This window comes from Podarcis bocagei (genome assembly GCF_964188305.1).
Source record: "Podarcis bocagei genome assembly, chromosome: 4".
Taxonomy (NCBI): Eukaryota; Metazoa; Chordata; class Lepidosauria; order Squamata; family Lacertidae; genus Podarcis; species Podarcis bocagei.
The window spans coordinates 29908589-29930488 of NC_138128.1; the positions used below are offsets into that span (position 1 = coordinate 29908589).

Sequence of the window (21900 nt, forward strand, 5' to 3'; positions counted from 1 at the left end):
TTGTGGCTCCCTCTCAGTTCCTTTATCCTCCTTTGGATGCTGCAGTATGCAGTATGGAGTTATGCACACATCAGCAAAGGTGGAAGAAGGCGGCTGCAGAAACTCTCATACGGCAGAGAACTAGAGCAACCTTTCAGCATAGGAGCTCATGGTATCTTTTAATGTCCAGGAATAGCATAACCTTATTCAGGAACACAACCCTCTAACCATATAAGAATGCAATTGCTCTACAGTTTTGGATTGGATTCCCCACCTCATATCTCTGCCCTCTTCCAAAAATGCACATAAAGATGGCAATGAATGAAAAAAACATATTTTTCCTTAGCACAAATGAGTTTTGAAAAGCATTTTGCAAGATTCTAACAGTAATTAGTTGATTGTGTAGGAACAGATTTTATTAGCTACTTTTAATCTTTTCCCTCATTGAAATGAGGAAGATGCAAGAGATTAATGCAGTTTTTTCTTTGATCATTGGCCTACATCATCTACTTTCTGATCTATTGCTGCAAAATTTAACCTTTTCAGTCTGATAAGTCTTTTGCAAGTTCTTCCAAATAATTCTCATGTGCCAAACACAAACCATTCAAGGAAGTAAATTATTTGCTTTAGTAGTGCCTCTTGGTATCTAATTAACTAAATTAGCAATTGCTTAAAGATGCTCAAACACCACTGCAAGAAATTCAACAGGCGTCTGCGCCAAGATGGTAATTAGCCAATCAAGTGATTCAGTGCACAAATAGTATCTGTGTAGGAAATAATGTACTGCATCTAGAAATTACCAGCAAGCTTCTTCTGATCTGGTCATGCAGCGTGAACATGTGCATATAACCCAGCTAGGCTATGTGTGAACTTAGGAAAAGAAGGAAGGAGACCACAAACATGAACAAGGTTATTATTAGTTTTAAGATTGAGCCCAACACATTTCAAATAAGTTCTTCCTCAGCAGTACTCATGAACAACCTGGTGGCATCTGCACACTGTCACAACTTAATTACAGCTTTTTTTGCTTTCTTTCCTCCCTATGCAAAACTGACACCCGTTGCTTGATCTTGGAACTTTTTGTCAGAATGAAGTATATTTTGTACAACACCTGAATAGCCCCTTATCAGAAGATTAGGCTGTGAAAAACCATAGTTATGACTATGCAGTGCTTCAAGTTTTAAAGATATGTATCTGGCTACACACATCTTCAGATGAGGTAGCTTGTTTCAGTTCAGTAAGTCATAGTAATACGTTGTCACAATCTGGTGGTGATCGGTGCACATATCCCTAGCTAGATGGAAGATTGCAAACAGTTTTGCACTGGACAAACTATGCGTCTGCAGAGCTATATGTATAGCTCTATAATAGCTCTATAAGAGAAATAGGAATTGTGCTTAACGAGGGTTTGGGAGCAGCCACAACTCAATGGAAGAGTGCATTCTTGCATGCCGAAGGTCTTATATGAGATTTTTGGAATTTCAAGGTATGGGTGGAAAAAAACCCTGTCTGAAATTCTGGCAAGCCACTGAGATGATACTTCAGAAATGGACCAATAGCTTGACTTGCTGAAAGCAAGACAGGCTGGGTCTGGTTATTTACTATTTATAACAAATATTTACATACCTCTATTCATAAAAAAATTAAAGCAGTACACAATAACCGTACATAAAGCCATACAATAAAAACATATGTTTAAAATCAGAGATTATATTATAAAATGATATGTGCTTAATTGCCATCATAAGCTTTGCGGCATAGGAAAGTTTTCAACAGGTGCTTAAAGGTTAAAATAGAAGATGGCTTCCTAACACTGAGGTCCACCTCCGAGGGCCTTCTGGTGGTTCCCTCACTGCGAGAAGTGAGGTTACAGAGAACCAGTCAGAGGGCCTTCTCGGTAGTGGCGCATACCCTGTGGAACGCCCTCTCAACAGATGTCAAGGAAACATCTGACTTTCAGAAGACCTCTAAAGGCAGCCCTGTTTAGGGAAGTTTTTAATGTTTGAAGTTTTATTCTGTTTTTAGTGTTCTGATAGAAGCTGCCCAGCCAGATCATCATCATCATTATCTCAATTTGCAGACCAGGCTGGTGAAACCAAAGGCCCAGTTTCTGGTTGCTAGTAAATGAGCCATGCCAACTTGTGGGACGAGCAATGGTGCTCCTGCAGATGACCTCAGTGATCAAGTTAGGATATAAAGGCTTGGGAGACACTGAAGCTACCCTGGACCTAAGTTGCTCAGGGCTTTGTGAATCAATACAAGGACCTTGACTTTGACTTAGTAGTAGATGGGTAGACAGTGCAAATGTTTTAACAATAGTGTCACATGTTGTCAGCTGTGTGAATCCATCAGCAGTCTAGCCACTCCATTCTGCATTAGCTGGAATGTCCGAACATAGGTCCCACATGGAGTGCATTGCAGTAATCCAGCCTTGAAGCTACCAATGCATGGACAACAGAGGTCAAGTTACCCCTGTCCAGAAATGACTGTAGCTGGCGAACCAGACAAAGTTGGTAAAAATGTACTGATGACATATTGTTCCAAATCTACATTATCACTCACACAGGCAGAAACTGCTGCTAATTTTTTATTTATTTTTGTAGTAGCAGCAAACATGATATATAAAATATTAGATGAGGTATGGGAGTTCCCAATATAGCTTGGGACTATCAAGTTGTAAAATCTCTTCCACTCTGGTTCTGTCTAAGGGAGGGTGGCTATATTTCCTTCCCCATCCCTCCTCCTCAAAATCCGATAGACTCAATCACAAGTGTGCTTGTAGTCGTTTAGTCGTGTCCGACTCTTCGTGACCCCATTGACCAGAGTATGCCAGGCACTCCTGTCCTCCACTGCCTCCCGCAGTTTGATCAAACTCATGTTTGTAGCTTCGAGAACACTGTCCAACCATCTCATCCTCTGTCACCCCCTTCTCCTTGTGCCCTCAATCTTTCCCAACATCAGGGTCTTTTCCAGGGAGTCTTCTCTTCTCATGAGGTGGCCAAAGTCTTGGAGCCTCAGCTTCACGATCTGTCCTTCCAGTGAGCACTCAGGGCTGATTTCCTTAAGAATGGAGAGGTTTGATCTTCTTGCAGTCCATGGGACTCTCAAAAGTCCCATGGACTGCAAGTGTGCAGCCAGCACATACAGTTGGATCAGGGCCTATGTATAGAGTTTTAGCAATGAGAATTATTTTGTAGGTCACGTTTAAGGTCCTTAGTAATGCAAAGAATCTCATACTAATAACTCATGAACATTCCCCCTGGCAATTCGCTCTAGGCTAGTTTTGTAGTAAATGGTCTTAGGATAAATGATAGAGGCAGATAAAAAAGAGAAAGTGTGCGAATGGCATTTATTTGTTGAATTCAACGGGGCATTAACTGGAAAGTTAATAAAGCAAATAGTTGCTTTATTAAGTGAGTCAGGCGCAGAAGTAAGCATGTCATGGAAAGTAAGATGTATTAGCTTCGTTTTTCAGTTAAATGAATTGCCGTTGTGGGCAGCCTTCTATTCCCACTACACACACACACACACACACACACACACACACACACACACGCGCCATGGGAGTGAATCTGTATCATGACTTGTGATGTTCCCTTTGGGCATTGTGTTCTAAATTAAAAATTAAATGCTGCTGGGTTGCTGAGGACAGCCAAGCTACCTCTTGAAGTGGTGGCAAAGCTTCCCCACCCCCATTTAAAAACTGAGAGGGGATGAGGGAGAGGGAACTTTCAGCCATCTTATCTAGAAGGGCAGGTCCCTCCCAGATTTCTTAGAATTCAGTACACATACCCTGACACCAAATCATAAACTTAAGCAGCCATGCTGCACTCGGAAGCCTGCCTGCTCATTTATCCTTCTTGTCCTAGGATATGGCTATATATTGTGTTACTTATTCATTACAGGCACCACAGCAAATACAATATTCCAGTTATGGAGCAGAATTTCCCAAGAAGTTGAAACATCTGAGAAAATATGGTCTAACTCATTAAAAATGGAAGTGCATTTCCCATTAGAAAAGTTCAAGAATAACGGGGGGTTCAGGATTAGTTCTACTTACCTTACAAATGTTATTTTTTGGGGACAAAAGCAACATTAGGATTAAATTTAGAAGGGAAGCTAGAGTTCCCCCCTCCCCTCATTCAAATGCCTCAGGAGGGGAAAAATTCCAGCTTACATATTTTTCTGTCTCACACTTTTCCGTAATTGTGGTGATTTGCATAAAAATGGAACATTTGTTTCCTTAGAGCACTGGCTGTTAAGTCTGAGAGAAAACTTAATCTCATATGCATTTCGGCAGTATTCAGCACTGCCAAGAGTTATGTTGCAAATAGGTTATAGCTTCAGGTGAGGAAAAACAGCATGAGCAACAGAATTGCAAATTCCGCACTTGGTTTTCTTTAAATGTACACAGAAAGGGGAGAGAGCAAAGAAAACTTATTCAGTATAAGCAGCATGATTGTTTTTCTCAGCGTGGCTACTGACATCGTGCCATTGTGGGCTTTTAAGAGTTGTGCTGTTGCAGCACAACTGATGTGCTGTTCCAAGTCGCAGTGTAACACATTGCAAAATGTGTGTATTCTCGCTTCCAACGCATCTTGATTTCTGTCGAGGAGCCATTCACCTCACACAGGGCAATCCACAGTTTCCTCCCTTCCCACCCCAACCCCCCAAAGACCAAGTGTGCTTGGTCTTCATTGGCCTGTTACTGTGTGTATATGAGAAATATTTATACTTCTGCAAACTTCTAGGGTTCCACCAAACATCCCTCTTGTTTATCAGCGACCCTCTTTCTTGAGGGGTGTGTGTGTGTGTGTGTGTGTGTCATATTCCCTGGCATTCACCACCTCAGCTTGCTACTAGTGTGACCTCTAAGCACACATTTCACATTTGCTGGTATAAGGGAGCCTGGACCGGGATCATAGGAAGACAGAAAACTGCTTTATACTGAGTCAGACTATTAGTTCATCTAGTGTTGTCTACACTGTGTGGCAGCAGCTCTCCAGGGTTTAACATGCATGCACTGAGCTCTAGGGGGTGCCATCTCAAAAGCCATTGGAGGCCCCTGATTGTGTCATGGTGCAGGGAATTAACCTTTCCCCTGTACCTACACAGCATCTTAAACACATGTCTCCCGCATGTCTGGTCTTCCTGGTCTAGTCACATGACAATGATTTGGCAAGTTATTATTTTAAAAAAATAAATCACAATATTTTAATAATAATGTATTTGGTCTCTTTTCCTTAGGTTTTGTGAATGATTCCGTCGCCAAATGCATTGTGGCTTTACGCTTGACTGTGATAGTAAAAGTCAGCACATGCTTGGCAGGAGAAAGCCCGTCAGATGACCTTCCGTGTTCAGGGAAAGGAAAATGCATCACAAGAGCATCTGAGGTAAGAGGCATCATTATGCCTGCTGCATGGAGTGGGACAGAAGCTGGAGAGGGCTGAGGAAGGAAGGAAGGAAGATGGATCAGTATCCCACCTTGTCCATGAGAGGCTCATGGGGACTGATGGATGACCCACATTGGGCAGGTACTAGGCAACACGATTAAATGACTAAACAACAACAACAAAGGCCACAGGAAGCGGCAACTAGCTGGTGGATGAACTGCTAAAGGGCAGCTGGAGAGCAGCTATTGGGAGAAAACTAGTAGCAGAATACCGGATACCTGTTGGCAAGTTTATGGATAGTTCTGACCTCAGCCAGGACGAAACTGAGCCATTTGTATAATTATCTAGGCTCCAGTGTCTGAAGTGAACTGCCTTTTACCCTTGTTGAGAAGTAACCTTTTAGAGGAGCTGTGTTCTGGGCTTAGGATCCTTCACAGCTTCCATTCACTGTGATTTCTTGGGAACTACTCATCATCTCTGGCAAAAAGGACCAGGTAATTGGATGGACCTGTGTAGTTGGGATGGTTCCTCAGAGGCTCTGGGTGCCTGCTATGGGGCACCGGTTTCAGGTATATTAGTGCCATTTAATTCCCAGGCTTCTGTTCCTGTTTGTGAAGCTGGTTTATTGCAGGATTGGAGGTCCTCCCATCTCCCAGTTCTGCATTTGGATCGCCTATGAGTATTTTCTTCTTTATTTTATTTTTTGGCAAGAGTTCTGCTAATTTTAAAAAGAAAAGAATGAGAAGAAGCCAGCAATTAAAGCCTTCCCTACCCAGACAAGAGTAGAAACTGAAGGATGTTGCAGCAGCTCTGCAAGTTGTTGGACACCTTCAAGGTCTTCCACCACGAAGTCTGCCCTTAATATTGCTAATGGTTATGCTAATTGTGGATAGCATAACTTCAGTAATGTGGAAACAACTATAGTATTTCATTCTAGGAAGCTATTGTTACAAGGTGGTGTGAATGAATTGTTAGAAAATCAGTATAGAGGCAATCGTGTTGCTGTACTCATCACAAAATGTTTTATTAATTTTTCAGTTTTTGGAAGACACTTGAATAGGCTCTGTGTTTTCCAGATAGTTTTGCGTGTTATGTATGCTTCCTATTATTATGTTGTATTGTGTCAGGCCTGGTTCTGCTCCCAGACTTTGCACAGTTCAAAGCATTATACTTGGGATCTTAGGCTTAATCAAGTCAGATAAATGTTATGTGCTATCAGCCTTCCTTAGCACACTGGAAGGGGGAAAGGTGCTGTTATTAGTGCTCCTGTCACATAGAATAGTTCAGCTAGGATTCCTGGCACAGCAGGAGATTGCAGACATCTGAGGTCTTTGCAGTGACCTTGCCACGAGGATTGAAATTGTTAGATATTCAGAGGTGGTTTAGCCTTCAGTGTCAACATTTATTAGTTACCGAAACTACGAATCTATGAAATCCCCAAGTATTTGGGTAGAGGGGAAAAACCTAGCAACACATTCCTCATATGGGATTTACAAGGACATCTGTCACTTTGGATTTGGAAACTGAAAATGGGTCTTATTCTTAGATGCCAAAGAGATTGAAGCTGCACTTCCGTGTCGGCTTGCCTGAGGACACGCTGAATTCAGTAAGACTTGCTTATGAGTAAGCATGCATAGGATTGCACTGTGATTCCGAACAGCAACTAGTTAATTCTGTTGAAAGCTAAGTCAGGCTCCTCCTGCAAGCAGCTGAATATTCCATCAGGCTATAGGAGAGTAAAAGAGATGGGACCACAAGGTCTCTTCATAGTTGTTCCTATGACTTGCATAGACCCCACTCTTGCAAATATTCATGCTCAAATTCATGCTATTGAAACCTCACTTTTGCCTGGGTTGTGTTTCTCCTGGGTCTTACACTTGACAACTCGTTACAAAGCCCTAGAGGAACAATAGCTCAACAAAACTGCTATTAGCAAAGAGCTCACAATATTGGTACTTGGAAATGTCATGTCGTTCTTTCTGCCATCAAGATGTGACCAGTCTCCTCTAAAGTACTTTTTGAGCTAGCATATAAAGAGGCTTGTGTAAGATGATCAGTTTTATAAGTGCCATCAAAGTACTGCTAGGTTAGCCACTCAATCGTAAGTTCGCATAGAGTTTAGATTGAATGTTAGTTTTGCCCAGGCTATTGTTTCCTTTTCCTTAGCAATTCCCCCCACAATTTTATTTTATTATTGTATTTTTTGGTCTGCTAGTTGCAGGGCAGAACTTTAAGCCAATAAAACTTGACGCAAACAGTGAAATTTAATCAGTTGGCTCGTGGGAAGTGTAGGCTTAATTAAGTGTGAGATCTTTTGCCACTGTTTTTTTTCCACCCGGGGTGAGAGATGTCCAGAAATTGTAATTTTCCTATGTATTACAGCAGTTGGCAGCCCAAACAGTATGCTTAATGTGAATCATCCATAGCGTTGGGTTCCTTCTTTCTCTGATTTTATTCACAACCCCTTCTCAAATGCTAAGCATGTTCCTAAAAATGAAAATCCAAAAGGAATTTTGCCATAAACAAGCATTGGTGGCAGTGGCTGGTGCTTCCGCTGCCAGAACAAAGATCATTTCTGGGATCATGATCTTTATATTTGGTTCAAAGGTATCTGAATGCACAGTAACAGACCACCTCTAAGCTCTGCTTACCATTCCATAAACAACTGTGGTATTCTGTAATGCTGGAATGGTCAATAAAAGAATTGCTGGACTGCCTGTGATAAAACATTGAAAAATGTTAAAAAGGGGAAAAAATTAAATCCACACCTATCCGTATACAGTTTTGTTTATTTCCTAAACTTAATTATCATTTAATACTAAGTATCTAAGTGGCTTCCAAAATAGCGATCAAAACTGAAAAAACACAATGCAATGCAACGCAATATAAAACAATCAAATCCCCCCTAAACAAAAACACAAAACATTGTGAAAACATCTCAAGAGTCAATGATCCCTTCCTCCTTCAGCCACCCTCTTTCCTAGTCATATATTGACTCACAATATACTACACTCACCGCACTAACACCATGCCCACACTCAAATTCTGTTGTGGATCTATACAAATCGTGTAGTTGCTCCTCCTCCTCCAATACCACTCATTCCAATCTAGTCCCACATCTAACACACATCTGCCAATACACACAAATACATCATTCACCTAGCTACTCCATTATCTTCCTCTCAGTCACCAATCTATTATCGTTGATCACTCCTTCCACAGTACGAAAAATGCAATGCAATGTTTTTGTTATCTGCTCCTCAGGTGCATCAGTGTCGTTATATATACATTTAGTAATGTTACCTTGTGGTTTACAGTTTGCAATGTGTTGCCTGGATGGCCATGCAAGGCTGAAGGAGATACATATATGCAGCATTATTTTATTTATTTATTTTACAGATTGATAAACCACTTTACTGCCAGAAACTATCAATGTAATGTACATTAAGATAATAAGAGTTAAATTACAAAAGATGCAGACTCTTAAAAACAATTTAAACCATACTTGCAAATGTGCAATTAATATTCCATGAAATGATTGGCTCACACTTCAGAGAAAACCTTAAACAAAAATTGACTTCAGTAGTTATCTAAATATCAATATACTAGGTGTCTGCCTAATTTTTTCTGGTAACTGATTCCATGAAACCGGAGAGGCAACTCTAAAATTCCAGTTTCTAGTGGAGGTGGGTTGTGAGCCCCACTTTGAAGTAGGCCTACTCAAGAGTGGGGAAGACTTCCTTTCCCTTGAATTTGGGCCTGCTAAATTTGAGGAAAGCTCATATTGTTGAGCCTCCCCTTTTTGAATATTCACATCATGCCTGCTAAAGGAAACATGAAAGTAGTAAGTAAATAGCTTTATAAATATTCAGTTATTTGTAAGCAGCTGTTCAGGTTGGCTTTTACAAAGGATTATGACAATCGGTAGTTTTACTAATTCTTTGCTCTTCAAATAAATGAGTATATGTCACCATAAATGTTAACTCTGTGATGGGAGGAAGATGACAGCTGCTTAGCTAATAACTACTAATGGTACCTAATCATCTCTGCATAATAGGTTGTCTAAGTCCCAGTGCTATTACCTGTCTGAAATATTTCTCTGGAAGTGTTGAGACATGCTTCATTGTCAATATTTTCTTAAGAATAAATTGCTCTTTCCATTTCTTTGTAAATTCTTACAATGCATCATCTTTTGACAGGAGTACCGCCCTTTTCGTACATGTTGAATTGTCAAGCTAGTTTTGTTTCTTACCTTCTTTGTAGTTCTCCAATTTATATTTTACATAATCCTTAGCTTTAATTGGAACGGGTTCATATGCTATATTGGTACAGTAAAATAGGAAGCCTCTTTGAGATGTTGCATAAGAAGCAAATAATAATAATAATAATAATAATAATAATAATAATAATAATATAGCAGCAATGCTATATTATCATGTCTACTAAAAAATAAGTCTGACTCAGCTCAGCGGGACTTATTCCACATCATTGGGTTTAGGATTTACAGCCTAAGTCGATAAGGCCATGGGTTTTCTCTGTTTAGTTGGTTGCTTGTTAGCAAAAATCTGAAGAAATTATAGGTAGCATAGCCAATATGATGCCCTCCAGGTATTATTGGACTTCAGCTCCCATCAGTCCTACTTTGCCTTGGCATGTTTTTTCTGTGGTACAGCAGGAGCAGGGGAGAAGTGTTGCAGGAACTATTGTGCATTGTGCTCTAGCACATTCCCACCAAACTATGGTTTGATGTGATGAGTGGATTGGGCTGCTGAGCTTCCCCCTTTAAATAGGCACATATTTTAATACTTGTTATGTCTTCTCAGGAAACTTTGTCCATTACCTAGCATTTCCCATCAAGAATAGTTTAAAGACTGGAGGAGAAATGGCTCCTTGATTTGCATAATGACCATCTCAGTGTTTTCTGTGAGGTAGCGCAACAGAAGGACAATCCTTCTAATTCAGCAGTCAGAAAGACAGGTGGAAAGGATGAGAATTAAACATTGGGAAAACGTGACTAGAACAGGAAAATTAAAATAGTTTAATTTGAACTATTTTTTTGACAAATGTGTATGATAGTTTCAGACAGGACCAAGAAACTGCTTTGGAAAGGCAGATGCTTCTCATGAGAAATAATCTATATTTGCTAAATATAGGACACTTCTGCGATGTGAGTTTTTGCAAGCAAGGCTGGACATAACAAACACCTTATATTTAGCTTTTGGTTTATATAAATGCTTGATAAAGGCAAATGTACTGTGGAGATTTGTGTAACAGTTGCATAAAAAGCGCTGCAGTTTCTAGGACAACAAAATAACTGTTGTGTAAGCTCCCCCCCCCCCCCGCATTTCTAATAGTAGTGGAAATTATCACCAAGGTACCAAAGAATAAATGCTGAATATCTAACATACAGGTTCAAAATACGCCGCTTACCAGAAGAGTATTTGTACAAGATTATTTTTGCTCTGCCTCTTTTGTATTTCTTCCACATCTCATAGGGCATCTCGTAGCCAAGAGCTGATGTGTTATTCTTTTTTTGCTTATGCTTTGCACTACATCTTGTAATGTACAAAGAGAGTTTGCATAGGAAATATTTGTGCAGTTTCTTGGAAATAATCTCCACTGTACTCAGTGATGTTGTATCGAGGAATCATCAGCTGCATGAATGTGAAATTCTGGCTAAATAATTAGATTTGATTTTTTAAAAATGTGTCAATCCTATATTTCACTTTGAATTCTCTCCACTCTTTGTGCTTATGAAAAACAAAACTAAAGATGATCCTTTAAAAAAAAAAGTTTAGTCTATGATAAAGCTTGCGTTAGGCTTAGTTGGCAGAAATCTTAAGTTCCGTAGCAGTTTTTATTGCATAAGTACCTTTCATGTGTTATTCCCCCCCCCCCCCGTAGATCTTTTAAGTTTTCTTAATTGATAATTCTCTGTAACCTTGATCAAGATCTTGGTTTCAAAAGAAGCTTTGAGGTTTCATTTTTATAAAGTTCGTTTCATAATCTGTTTATTCTAGGAAACTTTTTTCTGTGACTGTGAAAGTCAGTATTTGGGTGGTCTCTGTGAAGAATTTGATGCATGTCAAAGCAATCCGTGTCAGAACAATGGAACCTGTGTGGACATCACAGAAAAGCATGATGGAAGCAATTTCACCTGTACTTGCCCTACTGGTATGTTTAACATTGTGCTTGGAATTGTGTCCTTTTGCGTAGTGCAGAGGTTTTTCAACCTTTTTGAGTCCACAGCTCCCTTAATCAACCACATTCTTTCTGTGGCACCCCTGTGGGGCTCAAGAGCCCAGATATGTCACCCCTTGCCTGCAGAGCTGGCTGCCTCTCACCTTTTTCTAACATGCTCCCTTGTGGAGTGTTCCCTTAGCCCCCTCTCCTTGGGAGTCCTCTGGGCAGCTGCTGCTGCTGTCCCTGATCTCTGAGCTGCTACCTGCCCCAAAGAGAGGTGCCTTCCGCCAGACTAATGGGATAAAAAGGACTGACAATCCCGGGACCAGGGGGAGGGGATGCTGGAAGAAGATTGGATTGTTTTTATTTCTTTTTTCTATCATTAGGAATGTTTTATAAAATTGATGAACGTTGGAAAAATGTTGAAATGAAATTACGTGGCTCTTGTAAAAATGTTTAAAGAATTAGGTAAAAAGGTAATGGTTATGAGAAGTTGGTAAAAATAAGATTTAAGTCTTAAATTTTAAGGTTTTTATAAGATAAGATGAAAATAGAGTAAGGTAATGTAATGACAGAATATTATGAATTCTGGAAAGGATTTGCTGTGATAATTATTAATTAAGATACAGGAGATGGGAGGAGGAGGAGGTCATGGAAAGAAGGTAATGAAAGTGGAGAATTTGAAAATGATGGTTTTATTTTTTCTTTTTCCTTTTCTGTTTTTGTCTTTTTTCTTTGTAATTTTAAAAAAATTCTTTTTTCAATAAATATCATTAAAAAAACAACAACAAAGAGAGGTGCCTTCCAGAAGCAAGCCCATAGGGAAATTCGTCTTGCGAAGCAACTCAAAAACGAAAAAACCTTTCGTTTTGCGAGTTTTTCGTCTCGCGAGGCGTTCGTCTTGCGGGGCACCACTGTAATTTATTTATACCCTGCCCATCTGGCTGGGTTTCCCCAGCCACTCTGGCCAGCTTCCAAGAGAATATTAAAATACAATAACCTATTAAACATTAAAAGCTTCCTAAACAGGGCTGCCTTCAGATGTCTTCTAAAAGTCTGGTAGTTGTTTTTCTCTTTGACATCTGGTGGGAGGGTGTTCCACAGGGCGGGGGCCACTACCAAGAAGGCCCTCTGCCTGGTTCCCTATAGCCAGGGCTGCTGCAATTAACAGCTGTGCAAGCCTTTGGGAGGCAGAGACGTGAGAGGGCATCAGAGGAGGTGGGGGAAAAAAGAGGGACAGAGGCCAGTGTTGCCCGCGACACCCCTGACCATGGTACACTGGTTGAAAACCACTGGCATAGTGTATTTAAGCTTTGCTTTTCAGAACAAAGTCCTGTATTTTTTTGAGAATGAGAGTCAACTACATGTTGCCTTAAACATGCACTCCGTATGGCTTTTTAACTTAAAAGTAAGATCCCCTAATCAGAGCTCTCCTAATCAGGATTGTGGCATGTGTGTCTGGGGTGGGGTGGTGTGAGGTTTAATCCTGTCCACCCACATGGTTGCAAATGATAATATCACCAATCAAAATGCCAAATTTCAAAAGGAAAAGAAATGCCCTTATTGGTTCCAATAAGAGCATTTTCTTTTGCTGCTACTTGGCATTTGGGGGGGGGGGGTTGGTTTTACAAAGATTACAGTGAGAAAGTAACCTCTTCCCATGCACTATGCTCATAATCTATATCAGGCTCCTGCACCTCTTTCATATAAAAAGAAGTAATTTCCTGGGGAAATTACTTACCTGGGCTTAGAATTGTATTACATCTGCAGCAAAGCCACAGTAGAAATCAGCAGGCATGGGTAGTGAAGTCATGCAGGACTGGTTAGACATAAGAAGAGGTGACCTGTTTGATACATAGCTGTGGTAAAGATCTTCCCTTGCCCAAGACCAGCCCAAGACCATTTATGCAACAGCATAAATGAACGGCACTCTAATATTATCTCCTCTTACCGGAAACTTCCCTTAGCCTTGTTGAGTGAAGGGACCACAATTTAACCATCATTAAATGTTGGAAGTGCAGAGCTACCTTTTGCATAAATGGCAGATATTTCATGTCCTGTAGGCTTGATATTTCTGTACTGCATTTCAATCCCCCACCTCCCCTTTATAAATACAAACAAATAGTTTATATTAACATTTTGAACCTGAGTTAAACACTGGTGGTAGGAGGAAATTAACTCTCGATTCACGTATGTCTTAATCTGTTACATTTAATAAAAATATGCAAATGCACCCAAGCATATCCTTAACAAGAAAGATATGTAAATATAGTTAAGTAATGCTTTAAATTCTATTAACTGCAAAGTACATTTGAGGAGATAAATTAGTCTGTAATTGAACTTGAAGTAGAGTTCCTTGAATAAACTGTATAGTTAAGTTCATAAGTGAGTGAAATTTGTTCATTCAGTAGACATGAATATAGCTTGACCATAACAATATCTGAGAGAAAAATAAAAATGGAACGCCTCCTCAGTCATTTCAAGTGGGTTTTTCGTTTTTGCTTCAGAAGCTATTGTAAACAAATCCAGACTTTAGTTTGAAAGTATCTGGAAGTGATAGTAGCATAATTCTCCTATGTTAGACTCGATATAGAAATTGGGGAGGCTGGAACACGAGAGGCAAGTTTTTCCATGCCCAAACTTCCTCTACCATAAGGACAAAAGATGACCTTGCAGGATTAGATAAGTGGCCCACCTAGGCTAGCATCCTATTCCCACCGTGGTCAACCAGATGGCTGTGGGAAAAGAGTGAGCATATAAACACTCTTCCCTCCTGAGGACATGAACACTCTTTCCATTAACTGGTATTAATGAGCATAGCCACCATGGCTAATAGGTACTGATAGCCTTACCAAAAGCCAATCTAGGGTTGTAAAACATGGTTTGAAGTTGGATTGGTTCCCTAATCCATAGTTAAGACAAGCGATTGCCAGTCCATGTCAGGTTCACTCCATTCACACATAAGTTAACCCCCCCCCGTGTGTTTATCTCTCTCTGAATTTAAATACAGTGGTACCTCAGGTTAAGTATTTAATTCGTTCCGCAGGTCCGTATTTAACCTGAAACTGTTCTTAACCTGAAGCACCACTTTAGCTAATGGGGCCTCCTGCTGCTGCCGTGCCCCCAGAGCCCGATTTCTGTTCTCATCCTGAAACAAAATTCTTAACCTGAAGCACTTTTTCTGGGTTAGCGGAGTCTGTAACCTGAAGCGTATGTAACCTGAAGCGTATGTAACCTGAGGTACCACTGTACTTATTTTATCACTATATATAAAAAATATGGATTTTACCTCAGTGTGCACATTTTGAAACGTTTTCCCTAAATGCATGTGTCCCCCCCCACCCCGTATTTTGTTATTTTTCCTTTGGCCCAGAACTCTATCACAAAATTAGGAGAGGTACAAAATCTGAAGGATAATTACAGTCCAGTCCAATTATTAGTGTGAGAGGTATAAATCAGGTTGGCTTGCTTAAAAATGAAGACAGGATGAAATTTTCCGTCCCTAGCTAAGTCTATCTGCAGCATTCTGCTTGCGTTCAGACCTAACAATAAACTGCTTCCAATTTCTCCTTGTCTCTGTGATTCAAAACAAACCATTCCATCATGCTGAAGGATATACTGGAGTCCTGTGTCAGTCAGAAGTTGACTACTGCAGTCAACAGCCATGTCAAAATGGAGGTACCTGCACTTCTAATGTTGGCGGATTCCGCTGCCAGTGTCCGGAAGGTAAGCAATAAATGTTGCCATCTTTAAGAAGGCTTGTGTTCTCTGTTGGGGTATTTATGTCTCTATAGTCCGGTTTACTGACTCCTTAGAGTAATTAGGGAAAACCTGAAGCAGCACTTCAGGTTGCACTTTGTCACTCCTTGTCTAGAATTTAAAATCTTACGCTTAATGAATTTCACGGCATATCTTATCCAGCAAGTTGCAATTTATTATCATCAGTAAATACAGTATTTTTCAATGACATCCAATTGAATTTGATGCAGTGTTTTAGGAAAAGATGGGGAATGCAAGCAGGCTCATGAAGTATGTGGTTCCTATGATCAGCAAATAGGCAGGATAATAGGACTGTGAATAACTCTACAGCCAATGTGTAATATAGAAGACCACCGCCAGAGAACACTGATCTCCTGTGGGATGGTCTTCCTTGGAAAGGTGCTATTTTGGTCTGCCTGGTTGGTGTAATATGTGTGTGTCTTGCACACATGGTTGCTTGCTTGCTTATTTATTTATTATTCATTCATGCATTTTTTTAGTCTGTTAGATTTATTATCAACCTTTTATCATAAGGTCCCAGGATAGGTTATAATGATGAAATACACAATTGTTTATTTGTTCGTTAAATTTATATCCAACCTTTCCTCCCAAACAAGCCCAGGGCAGCAAACAACAAGTGATAAAACAATAAAAACTTCTTAGAATACAGATGCAGACTGGGAAAGATCTCAACTTTCTCAGTTATAGAACAGTGACAGCCATAAAACAAGGTAAATGTAAAAGCAATTAAAAACAATTCCACACACACACACACATATGTAATAGCTCCTCTACTGATTCAGACTAGGATAAAGTTCTCCACGTAAAAGTTTTATTGAAAGAGAAAGGTCTTCTATATACGCTGAAAAACAGCAGGGATGGTGACTGTTGAATATTGTCATGGGAGTGAATTTCAAAGGGCAGGTGCCACCATACTTCAATTAATTTGCCATTGAAAATTGCAGTCTGATTACCTTCAGCAATATTTACAATTATAGCCATGTATCCAACTGAATATGATGCAGTGTGCTACAGAAATAAATAAATGCAGCAGACTCACGAAGCATATGTGTCCTGGGATCAAGAAATAGTCAGGTTAATAGGATCCTGACTAACTCTACAGCCAGCCGCTACACACCATTAGTAGTATCTCCAGACAACACAGATCTTCCCTGACATGGTGTGCTATTTTGCCATGCCTGGTTGGTGTGATTTGCATGCACATGCTTGCACTGGATACATGGACAGCCTGCGGTCTTGTGTTGAGTAGTGTGGGATTGTTGCCATGAAGTGAGTAACCTCATGGTTCATAGATGGCGGTGGGGTTGCTACATATGTGGGTGCGTCTATCAGTGTTGATGTTGGCTTCTGTTTTTATACACCAATTGTGGAGTTGACTGTGCCATTGCAAGTGCAGGGGATTGTGATGTAAGCTTTGCCAACGTTAGCCTTTATGTAGCAGCTGTCTAGCAAAGCAGGGCCCTAGGATCACCCAGCAGATTTCATCTTCCTAAATTCATGCCAGAGATGTGTCAAATGGGAACATTGTGTGATGGCAGGAAGCATAATTTTTTTGTAGCTTGTTTCTGCCTGGAAATGCCTGTTGTGTAAGTTGATTTGCTCTCAGCTTTTATGGAAGCCTTCAATAATAAAGCCTTCATATTAGTCATCGGTGCTAAAATGTTGATTCAGAATTTCACCCAGGGCTAAAGACATTGCTGTTTCCAGTCTGTTCCTTTTATCAAAGCACAGCATTATTTCTTGTATACCTGGGCTGTATTGTGGATCAAGACTTCTTTTCTCTTTTTATACCATATCCCAGCCTAACAATTAAAGTGTTCTTTAATGGTTTAACACTGGACTCTTATCTCTTGCTGGAGTAAAATGGGTGACCCACTTAATAGCTAGGCAGAGACCTAGAAACTGACACAAGGTCAGCAGTTTATATCTGGCATTTTGAATTATTTTTGTGCCTCCTCTGCTTCCCCCAGTGAGTATATAAATAGTAACAGCACTTGGTGAGACAATCGGATATTGGCACTTAGCCAAACCTGAATTGGCTTCCTAAAGCTATTCGCTCCAAATTTATTTTAACAAAATATATTCTTGTGTTATTACAAAAGAAAATTGGATGGATGTCAGGGAACTGCCATCGGAGGAACAGGCGGAGGGGCTCAGGGAGGAAGAAAGAGACTCAACAGCTGAGGCAGGAACCAGCAGGGGGAGGAGTGAATCTCTGAGGGAAGGCGAGCAGGAGGGAGGGCTCAGAGACGCTTCCAGTGAGAACAGTGGCGAGGTATCTGAGGCGCCCGTGGGGAGACCCATGCCTCGCCGGAAACTGTCACGCCGTGAATCCAGGAGACGCGTTTCCGTCAAGGAGCTTCTTTGCTGGAAGCGCTTCCGCCGGCAGCCACTGTCAGACTCTACGAGTGACTAGAGCAGACATGTCTGAGGAGCTCTGTCACGCACAGAGGTTTGTGGAGCCACACAAACTCTGAGGGAGTACGCTTTTACGCACAAGCAGCTAATCATTCCCTCACAGCAGTCTGACAGTCTCTGTACGCTGCCTGTGCAGGAGAAAGCATCATGAGCGACCCAGCCGGCACCGGAGGAGCAGGGGTTGGGACTGGTCCAAGCTTGGAAGAAAGATACCGAGCGTTGGAAGTCCAACTTGCATTGCAGACGGCGAGGCTTGAGGAGAGGAGGGCGCAGGATGCCGACCAAAAGGGGAGAGTCACTCAGTTCCCCAGAAAGGTACCAGGATTGGTGCAGAAGTTTGGGGGGGACCCCAAGGATTACCATGCCTTTAGGACAGAGATGCAATATGCCCTTAATGTGCAGTTTGATGAGTTCCCTGATGAGGAATCGCGAGTTGCTTTCGTGATTGGGCATCTTGAGAGGGGGGCGAGAGATTGGGTTCGACCCCTGATGGCAACGCACAATGACGTCTTAAAGGACACTATGAAGTTCTTTCGGGCAATGGATATCATGTTTTCCAGCGATATTGAGGAAGGGGTGGTGCGCAGGCAGCTAATGGCTTGCAAGCAGGGAAGCCGATCTGTCCGTGAGTACTGGACTGAATTTACCATGCTGGTACACAGATTGGGTTGGGATTTATCGGCGGCACCCATTCAGATGTTATTTGAAGAAGGTCTTTCTTCGGCTGTGAAAGATGAACTGTCCCGGAGCCCCAGGGCGGTGTCTATGGATCAGCTGACCAAATCTGCGCTGACCATAGGAGCGCGCCAGGAGGCAAGAGCCTTGGAGAGGCGGGAAGGGAGAGGGGAACGTTGGAAGGAGTTCCGCATTCCAGACATTCCTGAGCCAGCTTTCCCGCCTGCAGAGCCGATGGAAATCGGAACAGCGCGCGCGCGCGCATTTTCAAAACCCAGTGAGGGGGTTAAGAAGGAGGGAAAGGGCGCCCGGAAATGCTACCTCTGCCAACAGCCAGGCCACTTTGCCAGAGTCTGCCCCCAGAGGAAGGAATGGCAAGGGATGGTGGGAGCTGTTGAGGGAGGAGAGCAGGGAGAAACAGAGCAGGTAAAAGCCAACGCCTGGTTGCCACAGTCGGGGCACTGCAGCCAGGCCAAAGAGCAGTGAAAGTGCCCGTGCCAGAAGCACCTCAACCCGCTCTAGTGATTGAAGGGTCGCTAGAGCTGCAAAATGGACACCCCCTAAAAATAAAGGCGCTGTTGGACTCAGGCAGCTCCTGCAATTTTATGAGCAAGGAGTTTGCTGCTGAACACCAGATACAGACTATCCCTTTAAGCAACCCCCTTCAGGTGACCACGATCGATGGCAGGGAGTTGTTGGGAGGAGGAGTCAGCTTGCAGACCGTCCCAATGATAATGAGGGTGGCAAGGCACACAGAACTGATAGCATTTAATGTGGCCACCTTGGGAGGCGCTCCCATTATTTTGGGAATGAGCTGGCTAGCGCTACATGATCCGCTGGTGGGCTGGCATCAAAGAGTGGTTTCCTTTGGTTCGGCACATTGCTTAGAACACTGCAAAGGGGAAAAGGGTTCAGCAGGGGCCCAAGCCACCCTAGCAGGGACTGAAGTAATGGAGAAGGTGAAGGTACCACCACAGTATGCAGATCTCAGCGACGTGTTCAGCGAGAAGGAAGCTGACCAACTACCCCCGCATAGGCCCTTTGATTGCCAGATCAATTTACTCCCTGGAGCACAGCTTCCTGTAGGCAAGTTGTATGCCATGTCAGACAGAGAAATGCAGGAGTTGCGAGAGTTCATTGACAAGAACCTGAAGAGAGGCTTCATCAGAGAGTCCAAAGCAGCGGGAGGTAGCCCAGTGTTCTTTGTGGATAAAAAACACACGAACAAGCCGAGACTTGTATGTGATTTTAGGCTGTTAAATGCAGTGACAGAACCAGTGGCTTTCCCTATGCCCAGGATTGATGATATTTTGACCAGGGTGCGGAAGGGAAAGATTTTTACAAAGCTGGATCTAAGGGGGGCGTACAACCTGATACGTATAAGGAAAGGGGATGAATGGAAAACCACCATGTTCACACCTTTGGGGGCGTTTGAATATCTCGTTATGCCTTTTGGATTACAAGCAGGCTCAGCGTGTTTTCAAGCGTTTATGAACCACGTACTGGGTCCTTTGCTCTACAAGAATTGCGTCGCCTTCCTAGATGATGTGTTGGTGTATTCGGAGAATGAGGAGCAACATGTGAGAGACGTCAGAGAAGTGTTGAGCAGGCTGCGAGCCAACAGGCTGTGGGTGAAACTGGAGAAGTGTCAGTTTCATACCAAGGAGGTGGAATTCCTGGGGTACCTCCTGTCAGACAAGGGATTGGCCATGGATCCCGGCAAGGTTCAGGCAGTGCTGGAATGGAAAACACCCAAAACCAAGAAGGATGTGCAGAGGTTCCTAGGGTTTGGGAACTTTTATCGTAAGTTCATCCGAAACTTCGCCCACCTGACGGCGCCCATTACGGACTGTCTCAGCAGTAAAAAGAAGTTTGTTTGGACGGCGGAGGCGGGACGAGCGTTTGAGGAACTGAAAAGGGCCTTCGCCTCTGAAGAACAACTTCTGCATGTGGATTTACAAAAAAGGCTGAGGGTCGAAACAGACGCATCTGACAGAGCCATAGGGGCGGTGCTTCTTCTGCAGCCGGAGAAGGAGGAGTCAGAGTGGCGACCGTGTGCCTTCTTTTCGCGAAAGCTGAACAAATCCGAGAGGAACTACACGGTGTACGACCGGGAGCTTCTTGCTATTCATGAGGCTTTCCGGAGATGGAGGCACCTGCTAATTGGGGCACAACATAAGGTGCAAGTGTGCACGGACCATAAGAATCTGGAGTACTGGAGAACTGCGCGAGTGCTCAACCAACGGCAGTTGAGATGGGCCCAGGAGTTCTCCAAATTTAACTTTGAGATATGTTACGTGCCAGGCCCAGAGAACGTTAGGGCGGACGCTCTCTCACGCAAACCCGAATATTTGGAGGGGGAGGGGGCACCCGAAGAGACACATGTCATTCCAGAAGACCGCTGGGTGTGTGGGGCGGTATTGGTGGGGCAAAGGGAATTGGTAGAGGAAACAGTGCATGATGAATACGCCCAGGACAAACTCAGGGGTCTCAGGAGGGAGGGAGACAAACCCGGAGGTTTTGAGGAGAGAAACGGGGCGTTGTACTACAAGGGAGCGTTATATATACCTGAAGGGGAATTAAGGGAGAAGGTACTCAAGCAACTGCACGATAGCCCCACAGCAGGGCATTTTGGGCAACACAAAACCATGTGGCTGGTCACCAGGGAATTTTGGTGGCCCAAGGTCAGGGAAGATGTGCGGGAGTATGTGAGAGGGTGTGACCAATGCCAACGAGCCAAGGGGGAGAGGCGGGCACCGGCAGGTTTATTAGAACCACTACCCACACCTGAAAGACCATGGGAAACAGTGGCAATAGATTTCATGACTGATCTGCCGAGGTCTAGAGGGAAAACAGCCATCATGGTTGTGGTAGATCTGTTAACTAAAATGGCCCATTTCATAGCCTGCTCACATGCGGTCACAGCAGAAGAAACCGCTAAATTGTTTGTAGAAAATGTGTTTAGGTTGCATGGCGCCCCCTTGAGGGTGGTTTCAGACCGAGGGAAACAATTTACTTCCAGGTTCTGGAGGAAGCTCATGAGCTTACTGCATGTTGAAGTTAATTTCTCAACTGCCCGTCATCCAGAAACCAACGGGCAGGCGGAAAGAGCTAATGGTGTCCTCCAGCAGTATTTGAGGTGTTATGTGAATGACAGAGAAAATGATTGGGTGGAGAAGCTGGCGTTGGCAGAATTTGCCTACAACAATGCAGAGAACGTGTCCACGGGAATGAGCCCCTTTTTGGCTAATCACGGGTGCCATCCCCGAGCCTTCCCAGGGGGGGAAGGGGAGAACTGGAGCGTTCCAGCTGCAGAACAGTTCGTTGAAGAAATGGAAGCGATCCATCGCCAGCTCCAACTTAACTTAAACAGGGCTAAGGAGGAATATAAGAGGCAGGCAGACAAAAACAGAAGGGAAGGTGAAACCATTAGGGTGGGGAATCAGGTGTGGCTGTCAACCAAAGGGTTACC

The 21900-nt window shown here is 42.7% G+C and overlaps 1 protein-coding gene across 2 annotated transcripts in view; it reads left to right on the top strand.

The window, feature by feature from the left end:
• The window catches only part of DNER (delta/notch like EGF repeat containing), a 121604-nt gene that overhangs the window by 67886 nt on the left and 31818 nt on the right, over positions 1–21900 (top strand). For both annotated transcript variants that reach the window (XM_081190198.1, XM_081190199.1), the window contains exons 5-7: positions 5227–5372; positions 11393–11546; positions 15168–15281. In XM_081190198.1, the coding sequence (XP_081046324.1) occupies positions 5227–5372; positions 11393–11546; positions 15168–15281 (414 nt within the window). The remainder of the gene's footprint in view (positions 1–5226; positions 5373–11392; positions 11547–15167; positions 15282–21900) is intronic.